The 17,905-nt window shown below is 46.4% G+C and overlaps 1 protein-coding gene across 1 annotated transcript in view; it reads right to left on the bottom strand.

The window, feature by feature from the left end:
• LOC119977744 (T-cell surface protein tactile-like) overlaps window positions 1-17,905 on the bottom strand; it is a 186,680-nt gene that overhangs the window by 116,253 nt on the left and 52,522 nt on the right. Inside the window, exons 3-4 of the mRNA XM_038818948.1 lie at window positions 13,581-13,699; window positions 9,833-10,040 (exon numbers count right to left, since the gene is read on the bottom strand). Coding sequence (XP_038674876.1) covers window positions 9,833-10,040; window positions 13,581-13,699 — 327 coding nt within the window. The remainder of the gene's footprint in view (window positions 1-9,832; window positions 10,041-13,580; window positions 13,700-17,905) is intronic.

The raw sequence follows: 17,905 nt of genomic DNA, 5'->3' as shown, positions 1-17,905 counted from the left end.
CAACCGGTTGTCCAACTCCTCGAACTGCTCCTGTCATCTTTTATGGAGCGCCTCGTGCACCTCCACCTTCCCCACCACGGCCGCGACCTCGTCCTCCCTTTCGGCGGCTTGCTGCTGCAGCTCCCGGATCGCAGCCCCCTGGGCTGTCTGGGTCTCCATCAGTTCCCTGTTGGTTACCTTGATGGACTCCAGCAGCTCCACTTTCAGATCCTGGAAGCAGCGTAGCAGAGTCGTCTGGACCCACTTCTTCAGTTCTTCAAAACTTTCGCCGGCCGCCATTTTGTCCTTTGGGTCCCGATTTTTTCTAAGTGTTTTTTCTCCCGATTCTCTCCCTGCCCCGCTCCTGGTCTGCACCATGGGGCCACTGGGGCGACCCCTGGCCTCTTCCCCCGTTGGGATTTGCCTCCTCAGGTCCGTTGGGGGCCTTTAAAAAAGCCCCGAAGTCCGTTGATATCGGGAGCCGCCGAACGTGCGGCTCAGCTGTTCATTGCCGCTACCGGAAGTCAGCTATTGTATAGTTTTAGACTGTAAATTATTTTTATTGGCTAAACAGTCTCAAGATAGTTTAGAGAAAGGTAGTTAGAGGTTCCCATGTTTCAAAGGAAAAGAATTGTAATGCGTGCTTGAATGTTATAGTGCCCCTCAGGATTTTATAATAATATGATGTAAATAAAAGTAATTTAGATAAAGGTTCGAATCCATAGGATAGAACCTGTCCTTGATTGCGGGTGCTCAACTGAGGCAGAGAACAAAGAAGATTGGGTAATGTGATCCTTCATGCTTTGCATTGAGGATCATAAGGAGGGAGTGTAGCATATAAAATGGACATTCGCAGAGCATACTGGGAAAAATGGACAATGCAAAGTAACAAGCGGGCACAGAGCCTGAATGTGTATTGAGAAGACAGACTGCAGACAGAACCGAAACACTTGGCCGACGTGCACATTGATGGCCCATCCCCGATGAACAAAAGACTAGTGCTCAGGTAGCGGATACCGTCCCAGACATTCCGCCGCCACTACCTCAGCAAGAAGATACAAACAAAGCAAGGCGAACGGCCACTTAGGACACACTCAGCCATCAGGGCACCCACCCCTTTATTGGCTCAGATCGATGGCGGTGATCGATTAATTGGGACCAAGTTTAAGGCCCGCCTAAATGCGCGCAAAGTCCCCCGAGTATAAGAAGGAATCCCCGCCATGTGTTCTCTCTCTTGGTATCGGCTCTCAACTGGAGAGACCCCCCCACCTGCACCACCAGAAGCAAGTAAGCTCAAGTTCAACGCTTGCTACCAGACGGATGACCATAGCTATACTCCTGCTACTTCTTCGAAACCAACAGCCTCAGATCCGAAGAACGGCCACTGTTCCTCTGACTTAAGTGGGCACCCGAAGTTAAGTATAGGTGTTAGTGATAGACATAGTTTAACCTGTAGTGTTATTGTGCATAAGTAAATCATACTGTGTGTAAGTAAAGTATCATTGACTTTGAACTAACTAACTGGTGTATTGGCTCTTTGATCGCTATTCGGTTGGACCTTGTGGCAGTATCAAGAGATACCTGGTGACTCTGAAAGCATATTCATAATTAAGACTAAGAAAGGCGACCTTATTAACCGCTATATTTATAGCCACAAAAGAGAACAACAGTCCTTAATCCTTAGCTTGAGTGAGATCTCTTTCATACTTCCCAGCTCTCCATTTTTCTTTAAAATCCTTGGGAGACCTGCTTCAGACTCTGACATGAGGTATAATTTGACCAGCAAGTTCCCTCCATGAGGGTTAAATAGTTACCTCTAATGACGTGCAGGGACCAGAATGCGGTCGATCTGTATCGCTGCACATTTACATTGACACAGCCCCTCAACGGAACCACCTACCCAGTATATATATTTTTGATATTATCTTTGAGGGTTTTGGGGCGGCACAGTGGTTTGCACTGCTGCATCACGGCACCGCGGTTCCAGGTTTGATTCTGGCTCTGGGTCACTGTCCATGTGAAGTTTGCACATTCTCCCTGTGTTTGCGTGGGTTTCGCCCCCACAACCCAAAGATGGCATAGCCTCAAAATAAGGGGAAGTAGATTTAGGACTGAGCTCAGGAGGAACTTCTTCACCCAAAGGGTTGTGAATCTATGGAATTCCTTGCCCAGTGAAGCAGTTGAGGCTCCTTCATTAAATGTTTTTAAGATAAAGATAGATAGTTTTTTGAAGAATAAAGGGATTAAGGGTTATGGTGTTCGGGCCGGAAAGTGGAGCTCAGTCCACAAAAGATCAGCCATGATCTCATTGAATGGCGAAGTAGGCTCGAGGGGCCAGATGGCCTACTCCTGCTCTGAGTTCTTATGTTCTTATGTGCATGTAGGTGGATTGGCGATGCCAAATTGCCCCTTAATTGGAAAAAATGAATTGGGTACTCTAAATTTAGAGAAAAAAAAATCTTTGAGAGTTTTGAGGTGATATGCTGTTGTTTTGTTTGGTAAAGAGTTTCTGGTACCAGCGAAACTGCTGCTCCAGTGTCCACTTCCATTTTCACTAGTTGTCTGTCAAAGTAAAGAAGTCCAGTAATGATTTGTTGTGCCTGCAATGGCCAGTCCATTCAGTGACAGTTCATCATCTCACTGAGACTCTGGTCATTTCTCGCGCTCGTTTTGTATCATGTTGTGTAGATCCTTTCTGTTTGATATGCTTGTTTCTTCCTTTATATAGTTCTTGTTTGTATCTTTTTGTTTCTTTCCCTAACATGGACATTCAATGTGCTCCTTTTTACCACAATTCCTGCATTCTGCATCTTTGCACCAACAGTCTGCTGTTGTGTGGCCAGTTTTTGGACATCAGTGGCAATTTCAAACCTTTGTCCAGGTCTCAGCTGACATTTTATGGATTCTAGTGCTCAAACTGAATTGTTGGGCTTCCTTAGCTGTTAATTCCATAGAGATTGTGACTTCGAAAGCCTTTTTTAGGTTTAAGTTGTTTTTTGTAAACAGCCTTTTCTGGATAGCTTGGCTTCTTAACTCACTCACTAGTCCGTCTCTAATGGTGTCATTCAAGACATGCCTAAATTCACAGTGTTATATTACCATGATTGGTAATATGTTGCATTCTCTGTCCTTTCTTTCAGAATGACCTGATGTAGTGTTGACAAACCAATCAAAATATACCAATCAAAAGATTGCAACAAAATTAATTTATTATTACACTACTAATTAAATGAAGTTCACGCACTCTACTGAGCTACAAATGATATTGAATCTGTCTTACAGTACTCAATATTATATCTAGTCACTAACTACACTATGATCCAACCTCGTGCTATCCAGCAGGGGGCAGCAGAGCAGAGCTTCTGATTGGCTGTTCCGGGGAGATTTGCATATGTGCAGTGCGGTCAGCGTAAGTTGAAGGTGCACCTGCATCAGTGACCCAAGGAGTTCGACGGAAGTCAAGCACCCGAGACACTACACGTGTAGTGTCTCCCACCCGCCCTCCTCTTCTAACCTAATAATAAGACCCATTGGGGTGAGCAGGTGAGTGCCTTATTACATTATTATTTTTCTTTTTCTTATTTGTTAACCAGAACTAGGTTGAAAAAGACTATAGCAGAGGTATCCAAGTTTGTTTTTTTTAAACTGAAATTTATACAAAGTAATAAATTAATTAACTAATCAGAGATGGCTGGGCAGGTGATGTGCTGTAGCTGTATGATGTGGGAGCTGGCTGTTCCCCTTGTGAATGGCAATGACCACATCTGCAGCAAGTGTTGGTTGCTGGAAGAACTCCGGCTCAGAGTTCATGATCTGGAAACTGAGCTTCAAACACTGCGGCACATCCGGGAGGGGGAGAGTTACCTGGACACTTTGTTTCAGGAGGCAGTCACACCTGGGAGATTAAGTAATTCACATTCAGTAAGTGATCAGGGACTTCAGAGTGTGACTGTTAGTGAGGCAGGCAGGGGGAACCTGAGTTCAGGAGTGCAGGAGCCTCAGCCCTTGACCTTGTCCAACAGGTATGAGACTCTTGCTCCCTGTATGGATGAGGAAAAGGGCTCTGGACAGGATGAGCCAGCTGACCACGGTACCATGGTGCAGAAGGCCATTCAAGAGGGGGGAGTAAAAAGACAAGTAGTTGTTATAGGGGATTCTATAATTAGGGGGACAGAAAGTATCCTATGCAAGCCGGATCGGGAGTCTCGCATGGTGTGTTGCCTGCCCGGTGCCAGGGTGCGGGACATCTCTGACCGGCTTGAAAGGATATTGGAGTGGGAGGGGGAGGATCCAGTTGTTGTGGTCCACGTTGGGACTAACAACATAGGTAAAGCTAGGGTGGAGGACCTGTTCGGGGACTATCAAGCACTAGGAAGAAAATTGAAATACAGGTCCTCAAGGGTCATAATCTCCGGATTACTGCCCGAGCCACATGCCAATTGGCATAGGGACAAGAAAATTAGGGAAGTAAACACGTGGCTAAGCGATTGGTGTGGGAAAGAGGGATTCCACTTCATGGGACATTGGCATCAGTTTTGGAACCGGGGGGATCTTTACCGTTGGGACGGTCTCCACCTGAACCGATCTGGAACCAGTGTTCTAGCGAAGAGGATAAATAGGGTGGTCAGTAGGACTTTAAACTTCTGAGTTGGGGGGAAGGGAAAGTGAAAGCGACAGGGAGCATGGAGTTAAATGGCAAGATACGCAGGAGGATAACATGTAGGCAGGTGGATTTAAGCTTGAGGCAGACTAGGAATTCAACAAAAAGGAAGGATAACTTTGGACATCTTAGTACTTCCAATATCTGTAATGATAAGAAAGTTAGCATTAAGGCACTTTACCTGAATGATCATAGCATTTGTAACAAAGTAGACGAACTAATGGCACAGATCATCGTGAATGATTATGATGTGGTAGGCATCACAGAGACATGGCTGCAGGGGGTTCAGGACTGGCGGTTAAACATCCAAGGATATACAACCTATCGAAAAGACAGGGAGGTGGGCCGAGGGGGTGGGGTTGCCTTGTTAGTTAAGAACAAAATTAAATCTATCGCACTAAACGACATAGGGTCGGATGATGAGGAGTCTGTGTGGGTAGAATTGAGGAACCACAAAGGCAAAAAAACCATAATGGGAGTTATGTACAGACCTCCTAACAGTGGTCAGGACCAGGGGCGCAACATGTACCAGGAAATAGAAAAGGCATGTCAGAAAGGCAAGGTCACGGTGATCATGGGGGACTTCAATATGCAGGTGGATTGGGTAAATAACATAGCCAGTGGATCCAAAGAAAAGGAATTCATGGAATGCTTACAAGATGGCTTTTTGGAACAGCTTGTCATGGAGCCCACAAGGGAGCAGGCTATTCTGGACCTAGTGCTATGTAATGAACCAGACTTTATAAAAGATCTTAAAGTAAGTGAACACTTAGGAAGCAGCGATCATAATATGGTTGAGTTCAGTCTGCAGTTTGAAAGAGAGAAGGCAAAATCGGATGTAATGGTGTTACAGTTAAATAAAGGTAATTACGAGGGCATGAGAGAGGAGCTGGCGAAAATCGACTGGAAGCAGACCCTAGTGGGGAAGACAGCAGAGCAAAAATGGCAAGAGTTTGTATGCATAATTGAGGACACTGTACAGAGGTTCATCCCCAAGAAAAGAAAGATTATCCGGGGAGGGATTAGACAGCCATGGCTGACAAAGGAGGTCAGGAAATGTATCAAAGAAAAAGAGAGATCCTATAAAGTGGCCAAAAGCACTGGGAAATCAGAAGATTGGGAAGGCTACAAAAACAAACAGAGGTTAACAAAGAGACAAATAAGGAAGGAGAGGATCAAATATGAAGGCAGGCTAGCCAGTAATATAAGAAATGATAGTAAAAGTTTCTTTCAATACATAAGAAACAAACGACAGGCCAAAGTAGACATTGGGCCAATTCAAACTGATTCCGGAAGGCTAGTGATGGGAGACGAGGAAATGGCTGGAGAACTTAATAAGTACTTTGCGTCTGTCTTCACAGTGGAAGACATGAGTAATATCCCAAAAATTATAGAGGGTCAGGGGGCTGAGTTGAGTATGGTTGCCATTACAAAAGAGATTGTGCTAAAAAAGCTAAAAGGTCTTAAAATTGACAAATCTCCTGGCCCCGATGGGCTACACCCTAGAGTTCTGAGGGAGGTGGCTGAAGAAATAGCGGAAGCGTTGGTTGAGATCTTTCAAAAATCACTGGAGTCAGGGAAAGTCCCGGACGATTGGAAGATCGCTGTTGTAACCCCCTTGTTCAAGAAAGGATCAAGACAAAAGATGGAAAATTATAGGCCAGTTAGCCTAACCTCGGTTGTTGGTAAAATTCTAGAATCGATCGTTAAGGATGAGATTTCTAAATTCTTGGAAGAGCAGGGTCGGATTAGAACAAGTCAACATGGATTTAGTAAGGGGAGGTCGTGCCTGACGAACCTGTTAGAATTCTTTGAGGAGGTGACAAGTAGGTTAGACCAGGGAAACCCAGTGGATGTGGTCTATCTGGATTTCCAAAAGGCCTTTGATAAGGTGCCACACAGGAGGCTGCTGAGTAAGGTGAGGGCCCATGGTGTTCGAGGTGAGCTACTGGCATGGGTTGAGGATTGGCTGTCTGACAGAAGGCAGAGAGTTGGGATAAAAGGTTCTTTTTCGGAATGGCAGCCGGTGACCAGCGGTGTCCCACAGGGTTCAGTGTTGGGGCTGCAGCTGTTCACCATATATATTAATGATCTGGATGAAAGGACTGGGGGCATTCTAGCAAAGTTTGCCAATGATACGAAGTTAGGTGGTCAGGCAGGTAGTGCTGAGGAAGTGGGGAGGCTGCAGAAGGATCTAGACAGTTTGGGAGAGTGGTGCAGGAAATGGCTGATGCAATTTAACGTGAGAAAATGCACTTTGGAAAAAAGAATCCAAGCATAGACTACTTTCTAAACGGTGAGAAAATTCATAATGCCAAAGTACAAAGGGATCTGGGAGTGCTAGTCGAGGATTCCCTAAAGGTAAACATGCAGGTTGAATCTGTGATTAAGAAAGCGAATGCAATGTTGTCATTTATCTCAAGAGGGTTGGAATATAAAAGCAGCGATGTGCTACTGAGCCTTTATAAGGCTCTGGTTAGGCCCCATTTGGAGTACTGTGTCCAGTTTTGGGCCCCACATCTCAGGAAGGACATACTGGCACTGGAGCGTGCCCAGAGGAGATTCACACGGATGATCCCTGGAATGGCGGGTCTAACATATGATGAACGGCTGAGGATCCTGGGATTGTATTCATTGGAGTTTAGAAGGTTAAGGGGAGATCTAATAGAAACTTATAAGATAATACATGGCTTAGAAAGGGTGGACGCAAAGAAACTGTTTCCGTTAGGCGAGGAGACGAGGACCCGTGGGCACAGCCTTAGAATTAGAGGGGGTAAATTCAGAACAGAAATGCGGAGACATTTCTCAGCCAGAGAGTGGTGGGCCTGTGGAATTCATTGCCGCGGAGTGCAGTGGAGGCCGGGACGCTAAATGGCTTCAAGGCAGAGATAGATAAATTCTTGATGTCGCGAGGAATTAAGGGCTACGGGGAGAATGCTGGTAGGTGGAGTTGAAATGCCCATCAGCCATGATTGAATGGCGGAGTGGACTCGATGGGCCGAATGGCCTTACTTCCACTCCTATGTCTTATGGTCTTATCTCTATCTACTCTAAGCTTCTTCTTGTGCTTTCACCTTGCTTCTCCTTATGCTATTCCCAGAGTTCCCTGACAGGCTGTCTTAAATACAGAGAAGTAGTAACGCCCTCTAGTGTTTGATTTACACAGAGATATAATTATTAACCCTTCACTAACCTGACTGTATACATATCATTACTCACAGTATTCAACTAATTGCTTCAAAGTAACTATGTTTTTGCTCAGTTGGCTGGACAGTTGGCTTGTGATTCAGAGGAAGGCCAGCAATGCCATACTGGCTGAGGCTCTTCCTTCTCAACCTTGCCCCTTGTCTGAGGTGTGGTGATCCTCAGGTTAAATCACCACCAGCCGGCTCTCTTCCACAAAGAGAGTAGTGTATTTTGGAAGGTCAAATGTAGGTAGGGAATATAAAGTGAATGGTAGAACCCTCAAGAGTATTGACAGTCAGAGAGATCTAGGTGTGCAGGTCCACAGGTCACTGAAAGGGGCAACACAGGTGGAGAAGGTAGTCAACCGGGGCATTGAGTATAAAAATTGGTAAGTCAGGTTGCAGCTGTGTAGAACCTTAGTTAGGCCACACTTGGAGTATAGTGTTCAATTCAGGTCGCCACACTACCAGAAGGATGTGGAGGCTTCAGAGAGGGAGCAGAAGAGATTTACCAGGATGTTGCCTGGTATGGAGGGCATTAGCTATAATGAGAGGTTGAATAAACTTGGTTTGTTCTCACTGGAACAACGGAGGTTGAGGGGTAACCTGATGGAGGTTTACAAACTTACGAGGGGCAGAGACAGTGTGGATAGTCAGAGACTTTTTCCCAGGGTATAGGAGTCAATTACTAGGGGGCATAGGTTTAAGGTGTGAGGGCCAAGGTTTAGAGGAGATGTATCTGGCAAGTTTTTTTTACACAGAGGGTAGTGGGTGCCTGGAACTCGCTGCCTGAGGAGGTGGTGGAAGCAGGGACGATAGTGACATTTAAGGGGCATCTTGACAAATACATGAATAGGATGGGAATAGAGGGATACGGACCCCGGAAGTGCATAAGATTTTAGTTTAGACGGGCAGCATGGTCGGCGCAGGCTTGGAGGGCCGAAGGGCCTGTTCCTGTGCTGTAATTTTCTTTGTTCTTTGTTCTTCTTTAAATGGGAAAACAGCCTGTGGTCATCTGAGACTATGGAGACTTTACCTACTGACAAGTGAATGGACCATTGAGAGAGAAATTAAGGTTTAACCACATTGGTTTGCGATTGGAGTCACAAATGGGCCTGATTTGGATTAGAACAGCAGGCCCCCTATTCTAAACACATTAATATCCAGACAACTTTCTGCCAGCTTCATGGTAATGTTTATGGATAACAGCTTTTTTATATCTGTGTTACTTAAACTAAATTCAAACTGTTATTGTAGAATTTGATCTCATGTTCTCTGGGTTACAGATCCAGTAATGTAACAACTGCACTCCGCAATCATTTTTGTTCCTGACTTAAAGCCTTGCTCAACAAGAGCAAAGGGAAGGGAATTGTGCAAGGGGATCTGTGTACCTGACTTGGGGTGCTCTCAATTCCGATTAACCCTGGAAAATTAGGAATGCCATGAATTATGCATGCTGACCCTTATACTCTGTTCCATGACATGCTTTGCTATCAAGCATTGTCTCAGTATAGAAGCAACATCATGAAAAAATCCCTGAAAGGCTACACAATGGGAGGCACATGGTAGCACAATGGTTATCACTTTTGCTTCACAGCACGAGGGACCCGAATTCGATTCCTGGGCTTGGGTCACTATCTGCGCAGAGGCGGCACATTCTCCCAGTGTCTGCGTGGGTTTCCTCCGGGTGCTCCGATTTCTTCCCACAAATCCCAAAAGACGTGCTTGTTAGGTGAATTGGACATTCTGAATTCTCCCTCTGTGTACCCAAACAAGCACCGGAGTGTGGTGAGTAGAGGATTTTCACAGTCACTTCATTGCAGTGTTAATGTAAGTCTACTTGTGACACCAATAAAGCTTTTTATTATTATCAAATGTCAAGCTAGTCCCAAAACAATATCAATATCACAAATGTATCTTCTGAATGAATTTAAAACGCAGTCACAGATCACTTACCATTACGATAACTGTAGTATAATTTAAACATTCTATTTTTCATCAGACTTACCAAATACATTGACTTTAATTGTAATGTTGGTTTCTCGATTGTGCAATGTCACTACCTGACATACAAAATCTCCATCATCCACTGTCAGGACAGGATTGATCTCCAAACTATAGTTTGCTCCTAGTTGGATTCTATCTTTGTATTGGCTATTAATTTCCGGTCCAAGTCCATTTGAATGAAGAAGCTTTTCTAAAGTTCCATTGTTTTTCTATTGAAATAAAAAGAAACATATGAGTTAAATCAATTTTGCTGTTAACTATCAGACAAATGTTCAACATCGCAAAGAATTCTATAATTTATCTGTATAAATTTATCAATTATGTGGCACTGTGCTCAATACTAATACACCATATTCTCTCCATAAATATTATATTCTGGACCATGACTTGTTGGAGTCATGATCATCCTTTGATTAATAATCATGACAGCTGTCCTTTGAACAATGCTTGGAGTGGAGCTTCCTGATCTTTCTATTTGCCCTACAAAAGATGTTTCTCTACCACATCAATTCCAACCACTTTAATATTAGGTAATCTTTAGACCCAGCAGTAAACATTTGAGAGCGGGATCAGTGTTTGTTAAAGTAATCATTTACCAGGGCAGCAGTTCTGTGGAAACACATTCACCTCAAGATTACCAGCAGGGAATGCCATGCTGACCTTACCTCTTCATTATTTTAGAATCCCCGAACTAACACAACTTTGGATTATCATCACCACATGGCCAACTGTGCTTCAAGTGGAAGGTGTAGCCCACTCCCAAGAGCTAAAAAGGTAAATCAAAGAAATACTTTTAATCTTTTAGAGATGGTTCTGGAAATAGTGCATTGGTGCTCATCTTCCAGGATTTTATAGACTCTGAAACAGCCCCTGCAGATTGGAAGGTAGCTAATGTCACTCCAATATTCAAAAAGGGAGGAAGAGAGAAAACAGGGAATTATCGACCTGCAAGCCTAATATTGGTAGTGAGGAAAATTCTTGAATCCATTATCAAGGATTTTATAGCAGAATATTTAGAAAGCAGTGGCAGTATCAGTCAGAGTCAGCATGGATTTATGAAGGAGAGATCATGTTTGACAAACCTGTTGGAATTCTTTGAAGATGAAGCCAGTACAGTTGAGAAGGGGGAGCCAGTCGATGTGGTATATTTGGACTTTCAGAAGGTATTTGCCAAAGTCCCGCGGAAGAGATTATTGTGCAAAATTAAAGCGCATGGAATTTGGGGAAGTGTATTGAGGTGGATAGAAAATTGATTGGCAGAGAGGAAACAAAGATTAGGAATTAATGGGTCCTTTTCAAATTGGCAGGCAGTAACCAGTGGGGTACCACAGGGATTGCTACTGGGACCCCAGCTATTCACATTATATATTAATGATTTGGATGAGGGAACGAAATGTAACATCTCAAAGATTGCAGATGATACCAAGCTGGGTGGGAGGGTGAATTGTGACGAGGATGCAGAGGTCATACAGCATGATCTGGACAGGTTGGGCGAGTGAGCAAATCAATGGCAAATGCAGTATAATTTGGATAAGTGTGAGGTAATTCATTTTGGAAACAAAAGCAGAAAGGCAGATTACTACCTGAAATACTTTTATAGTGCGGGGCGCAGTGGTTGCTGAGTGAGTGCTTGTTGAGAAGGGGAGTAATTTTTAAAAAAACTTACTGTTGGGGGTTTCCAGCTGAATCCGGTTGGAGTGAGGACAGAGTAACTGCTGGGTAAGTAGTAAAGATTAAATTGTTTGCACGGGTCCATAATGGCTTACAGCTGTGTAAGTGCGGAGCGCAGTGGTTGCTGAGTGAGTGCTTGCTGAGAAGGGGAGTAACTTTTTAAAAAACTTACTGTTGGGAGTTTCCAGCTGAATCCGGTCGGAGTGAGGACAGAGTGACTGCTGGGTAAGTGGTAAAGATTTGAATTGTTTGTGCGGGCCCATAACAGCTAATCGCTGTTATACTACGGGGCGCAGTGGTTGCTGGTTAAGTGTTTTATTTTTAACCAATATTTAAGTTGGGCAGTTCCTAAACCCGAGACACCACACTTGGGGTTGAGTGAATATCAGGTAAGCTCTTTCTTTCTTTCTTTCTTTCTTTTTCTTATTTTATCCGCAAGTTATCTAGAGGGGATGGCAGGGAAGGCAGTGCAATGTTCCTCCTGCAGAATGTTCAAGGTGAGGGACGCCATCAGTGTCACTGCTGATTTCCCCTGTGGGAAGTGCAGCCATCTCCAGCTCCTCAGAAACCGCGTTAGGGAACTGGAGCTCAATCCGGATGAACTTCGGATCATTCGGGAGGCAGAGGTTGTCATAGATAGTAGCTTCAGGGATGTAGTTACTCTGAAGAATCAAGATAGATGGGTGACGGTGAGAGGGTCTGGGAGGAAGCAGTCAGTGCAGGGTTCCTCTGTGGTCGTTCCCCTCAATAACAAGTATACCGTTTTGGATACTGTTGAGGGGGACGACCTACCAGGGATAAGCCACGGTGAACGGATCTCCAGCACTGAGTCCGTCCCTGTCGCTCAGAAGGGAAGGAGGGGGAGCAGAAGAGCAATAGTTATTGGGGACTCGATAGTTAGAGGGACAGATAGACAGTTCTTTGGCAACGAAAGAGACTCACGGATGGTATGTTGCCTCCCAGGTTTCAGGGTCCGTGACGTCTCGGACCGTGTGCTCAGAATCCTGAAGAGGGAGGGAGAACAGTCACAAGTCGTGGTACACATCAGTACCAACGACAAAGGTAAAAGAAGGGACAGGGATTTAAAACAGGAATTTAGGGAGCTAGGGTGGAAGCTGAGAGCCAGGACAAACCATGTTGTCATCTCTGGTTTGTTGCCTGTGCCACAAGCTAGCGAGTTGAGGAACAGGGAGAGAGTGCAGATAAACACGTGGCTGCAGGAATGGTGTGGAGGGAGGGTTACAGGTACGTGGATAAATGGAGCACATGGTAGCATTGTGGATAGCACAATTGCTTCACAGCTCCAGGGTCCCAGGTTCGATTCCGGCTTGGGTCACTGTCTGTGCGTAGTCTGCACATCCTCCCCGTGTGTGCATGGGTTTCCTCCGGGTGCTCCGGTTTCCTCCCACAGTCCAAAGATGTGCAGGTTAACAAATGCACATTTTTTTCTTGGAAGCTTTTAAAGTTGCAGTAAATGGCAGCATTGATTCATTTGGGTTTGTAGAGCTAAATGTGTGGCCGTCGTGTATTATGTTCTTCACTGGTTAGCAAATGTTCTCAATTTTAAAAAAACGATATCTCGGACTCCTCTTTTTCCTCCTCCATTTGAAAAGCAAGAGATTCAAACTTCTCAATGGCCTAAGTAAGCTGCTTGCTTGTACCTTTTTGCACTTGTCCAATAACCCAGCACCGCAGTATTTTTCAAACTTAGCCCTATCATGAACATGAGCGAGGTGTTGATGCGGCAAGGTCCTTGTGCCATACTGCCAACTCCTGACAACATATAGAATTGTTGGATTCCAATGACTAGCGACCAAGGGTTTATAGCAACAATAGTTTATGAAGTACTCTAAGCAGCTCTTACATGCTTTTACACTCTAACCTTACTCTGGGGAGAACTCCCAAGCTTCCATCACGTGACCCATTAATTAGCTGCATGAACATGCCATGTGACCACTTGGTCGACAATGGCGATTCAATTAAACAGTTAATATACAACCATGCAAAATGTTGATATTAATAACATTTCTTCATATTGTTACATTGAATGTAGAAAATTGTTAAATGCAGTTACATACCCTAAACCACGTCAGTCTAATATTTTGCTTGGCAGGAGTGTTGGAGCCACAGGGGAGTTGTATTTTGCTGTTCAGCCTTGCTTCAAATGCGATTGGTGATTCATCCTTCTGTGAAATAACTGAGAGAAAATCCACAATTAGTAAGTGTGCTGAAATGACATAAAAACAAAACTTGGGCCTGTTGTTAGAATTCACATTTAATCAAATTACTAAACATTCAACCAAAAATCTGTAAGATGGGAGGCGAAATTCTCCGTTTGAGAGACTATGGGCTGGATTCTCCATTCGTCGGCAGTACGCTCACGTCCACAGATTTCCCGCGGCGTAGGAGTGTCCACAATGGGAAACCCCATTGGCCAGCTGCTGGGATGGAGTGCCGCATCAGAAAATGGGTGAGGCGGGATGGAAAATCCCATGTTCTCCCAATGGAGGAGAAATGCAACCAATTTACGTTTCACCTGGGAGTGCAAATTGGGAAGCAATTCCGTATCACTTGCCCTGCAAATTTATGCATGGCAAGGAATACGAGAGATTCCCAACAGAATCCCGCTATCATGCCGCCCACTCAATGGCGGCCCAGTAGCAAAGTTACGGGGCTGACCAGCAGCACCCCATCCGCACTGCAAATCAGCTCAACACACCGCATCCCCGCACTGCAAATCAGCTCAACACACCCCGTCCACACTGCAAATCAGCTCAACACACCCCAACCCCGCACTGCAAATCAGCTCAACACACCCTGTCCCCGCACTGCAAATCAACTCAACACACCCCGTCCACACTGCAAATCAGCTCAACACACACCGTCCACACTGCAAATCAGCTCAACACACCCCGTCCACACTGCAAATCAGCTCAACACACCGCATCCACGAACTGCAAATCAGCTCAACACACCCCGTCCACACTGCAAATCAGCTCAACACACCCCGTCCACACTGCAAATCAGCTCAACACACCCCGTCCACACTGCAAATCAGCTCAACACACCCTGTCCCCGCACTGCAAATCAGCTCAACACACCCCGTCCACACTGCAAATCAGCTCAACACACCCTGTCCCCGCACTGCAAATCAACTCAACACACACCGTCCACACTGCAAATCAACTCAACACACCCCGTCCACACTGCAAATCAGCTCAACACACCCTATCCCCGCACTGCAAATCAGCTCAACACACCCTGTCCCCGCACTGCAAATCAGCTCAACACACCGCATCCACGAACTGCAAATCAGCTCAACACACCCCAACCCCGCACTGCAAATCAGCTCAACACACCCTGTCCCCGCACTGCAAATCAGCTCAACACACCGCATCCACGAACTGCAAATCAGCTCAACACACACCGTCCACACTGCAAATCAACTCAACACACACCGTCCACACTGCAAATCAGCTCAACACACACCGTCCACACTGCAAATCAACTCAACACACACCGTCCACACTGCAAATCAGCTCAACACACACCGTCCACACTGCAAATCAGCTCAACACACACCGTCCACACTGCAAATCAACTCAACACACACCGTCCACACTGCAAATCAGCTCAACACACCGCGTCCACACTGCAAATCAGCTCAACACACCCCGTTCACACTGCAAATCAACTCAACACACACCGTCCACACTGCAAATCAGCTCAACACACCGCGTCCACACTGCAAATCAGCTCAACACACACCGTCCACACTGCAAATCAGCTCAACACCCACTGTCCGCACTGCAAATCAGCTCAACACACCCCGTTCACACTGCAAATCAACTCAACACACACCGTCCACACTGCAAATCAGCTCAACACACCGCGTCCACACTGCAAATCAGCTCAACACACCCTGTCCCCGCACTGCAAATCAACTCAACACACACCGTCCACACTGCAAATCAGCTCAACACACCGCGTCCACACTGCAAATCAGCTCAACACACCCCGTTCACACTGCAAATCAGCTCAACACACCCTGTCCCCGCACTGCAAATCAGCTCAACACACCCCGTCCACACTGCAAATCAACTCAACACACACCGTCCACACTGCAAATCAGCTCAACACACCCCGTCCACACTGCAAATCAGCTCAACACACCCCGTCCACACTGCAAATCAGCTCAACACACCCCGTCCACACTGCAAATCAGCTCAACACACCCTGTCCCCGCACTGCAAATCAACTCAACACACACCGTCCACACTGCAAATCAGCTCAACACACCCCGTCCACACTGCAAATCAACTCAACACACCCTGTCCACACTGCAAATCAGCTCAACACACACCGTCCACACTGCAAATCAGCTCAACACACCCCATCCGCACTGCAAATCAGCTCAACACACCCCGTCCACACTGCAAATCAACTCAACACACCCTGTCCACACTGCAAATCAACTCAACACACCCTGTCCCCGCACTGCAAATCAACTCAACACACCCCGTCCGCACTGCAAATCAGTTCAACACACCCTGTCCCCACACTGCAAATCAACTCAACACACCGCGTCCACACTGCAAATCAGTTCAACACACCCCATCCGCACTGCAAATCAACTCAACACACACCGTCCACACTGCAAATCAGCTCAACACACCCCGTCCATACTACAAATCAGCTAAACACACCCCATCCCCGCACTGCAAATCAACTCAACACACCCTGTCCCCGCACTGCAAATCAGCTCAACACACCCTGTCCCCGCACTGCAAATCAATTCAACACACCCCATCCGCACAGCAAATCAGCTCAACACACACCGTCCACACTGCAAATCAGCTCAACACACCCCGTCCATACTACAAATCAGCTAAACACACCCCATCCCCGCACTGCAAATCAACTCAACACACCCCGTCCGCACTGCAAATCAGTTCAACACACCCCATCCGCACAGCAAATCAGCTCAACACACCCCTTCCCCGCACTGCAAATCAGCTCAACACACCCCTTCCCCGCACTGCAAATCAGCTCAACACACTAAATCCTCGCACTGCAAATCAGATTAACACACCCCATCCTCGCACTGCAAATCAGCTCAACACACTAAATCCCCGCACTGCAAATCAGCTCAACACACCCCATCCGCACTGCAAATCAGCTCAACACACCTCATCCGCACTGCAAATCAGCTCAACACACCCCATCCGCACTGCAAATCAGCTCAACACACCCCATCCGCACTGCAAATCAGCTCAACACACCCCATCCGCACTGCAAATCAGCTCAACACACCCCATCCGCATTGCAAATCAGCTCAACACATCCCATCCGCACTGCAAATCAACTCAACACACACCGTTCGCACTGCAAATCAGCTCAACACACCCCATCCACACTGGAAATCAACGCAACACAAACCATTCGCACTGCAAATCAGCTAAACACATCGCATCCGCACTCCAAATCACCTCAACACACCCCATTCGCACTGCAAATCAGCTAAACACACCCCATCCCCGCACTGCAAATCAACTCAACACACCCCGTCCGCACTGCAAATCAGTTCAACACACCCCATCCGCACAGCAAATCAGCTCAACACACCCCATCCAAGCACTGCAAATCAGCTCAACACACCCCTTCCCCGCACTGCAAATCAGCTCAACACACTAAATCCTCGCACTGCAAATCAGATTAACACACCCCATCCTCGCACTGCAAATCAGCTCAACACACTAAATCCCCGCACTGCAAATCAGCTCAACACACCCCATCCGCACTGCAAATCAGCTCAACACACCCCATCCGCACTGCAAATCAGCTCAACACACCTCATCCGCATTGCAAATCAGCTCAACACATCCCATCCGCACTGCAAATCAACTCAACACACACCGTTCGCACTGCAAATCAGCTCAACACACCCCATCCAAGCACTGCAAATCAGCTCAACACACCCCGTCCACACTGCAAATCAGCTCAACGCACCCCGTCCACACTGCAAATCAGCTCAACACACACCGTCCACACTGCAAATCAGCTCAACACACCCCGTCCACACTGCAAATCAGCTCAACACACCCTGTCCCCGCACTGCAAATCAACTCAACACACACCGTCCACACTGCAAATCAGCTCAACACACCGCGTCCACACTGCAAATCAGCTCAACACACCGCGTCCACACTGCAAATCAGCTCAACACTCCCTGTCCCCGCACTGCAAATCAGCTCAACACACCCCGTTCACACTGCAAATCAGCTCAACACACCCCATCCCCGCACTGCAAATCAGCTAAACACACCCCACCCGCACTGCAAATCAGCTCAACACACCCCAGCCCCGCACTGCAAATCCGCTCAACACACCCCAACCCCACACT

This window comes from Scyliorhinus canicula, chromosome 14 (assembly GCF_902713615.1).
Source record: "Scyliorhinus canicula chromosome 14, sScyCan1.1, whole genome shotgun sequence".
Lineage (NCBI taxonomy): Eukaryota > Metazoa > Chordata > Chondrichthyes > Carcharhiniformes > Scyliorhinidae > Scyliorhinus > Scyliorhinus canicula.
The sequence above is the reverse complement of the archived record's forward strand: the minus strand, read 5'-3'. Positions and strand labels throughout refer to the sequence as shown.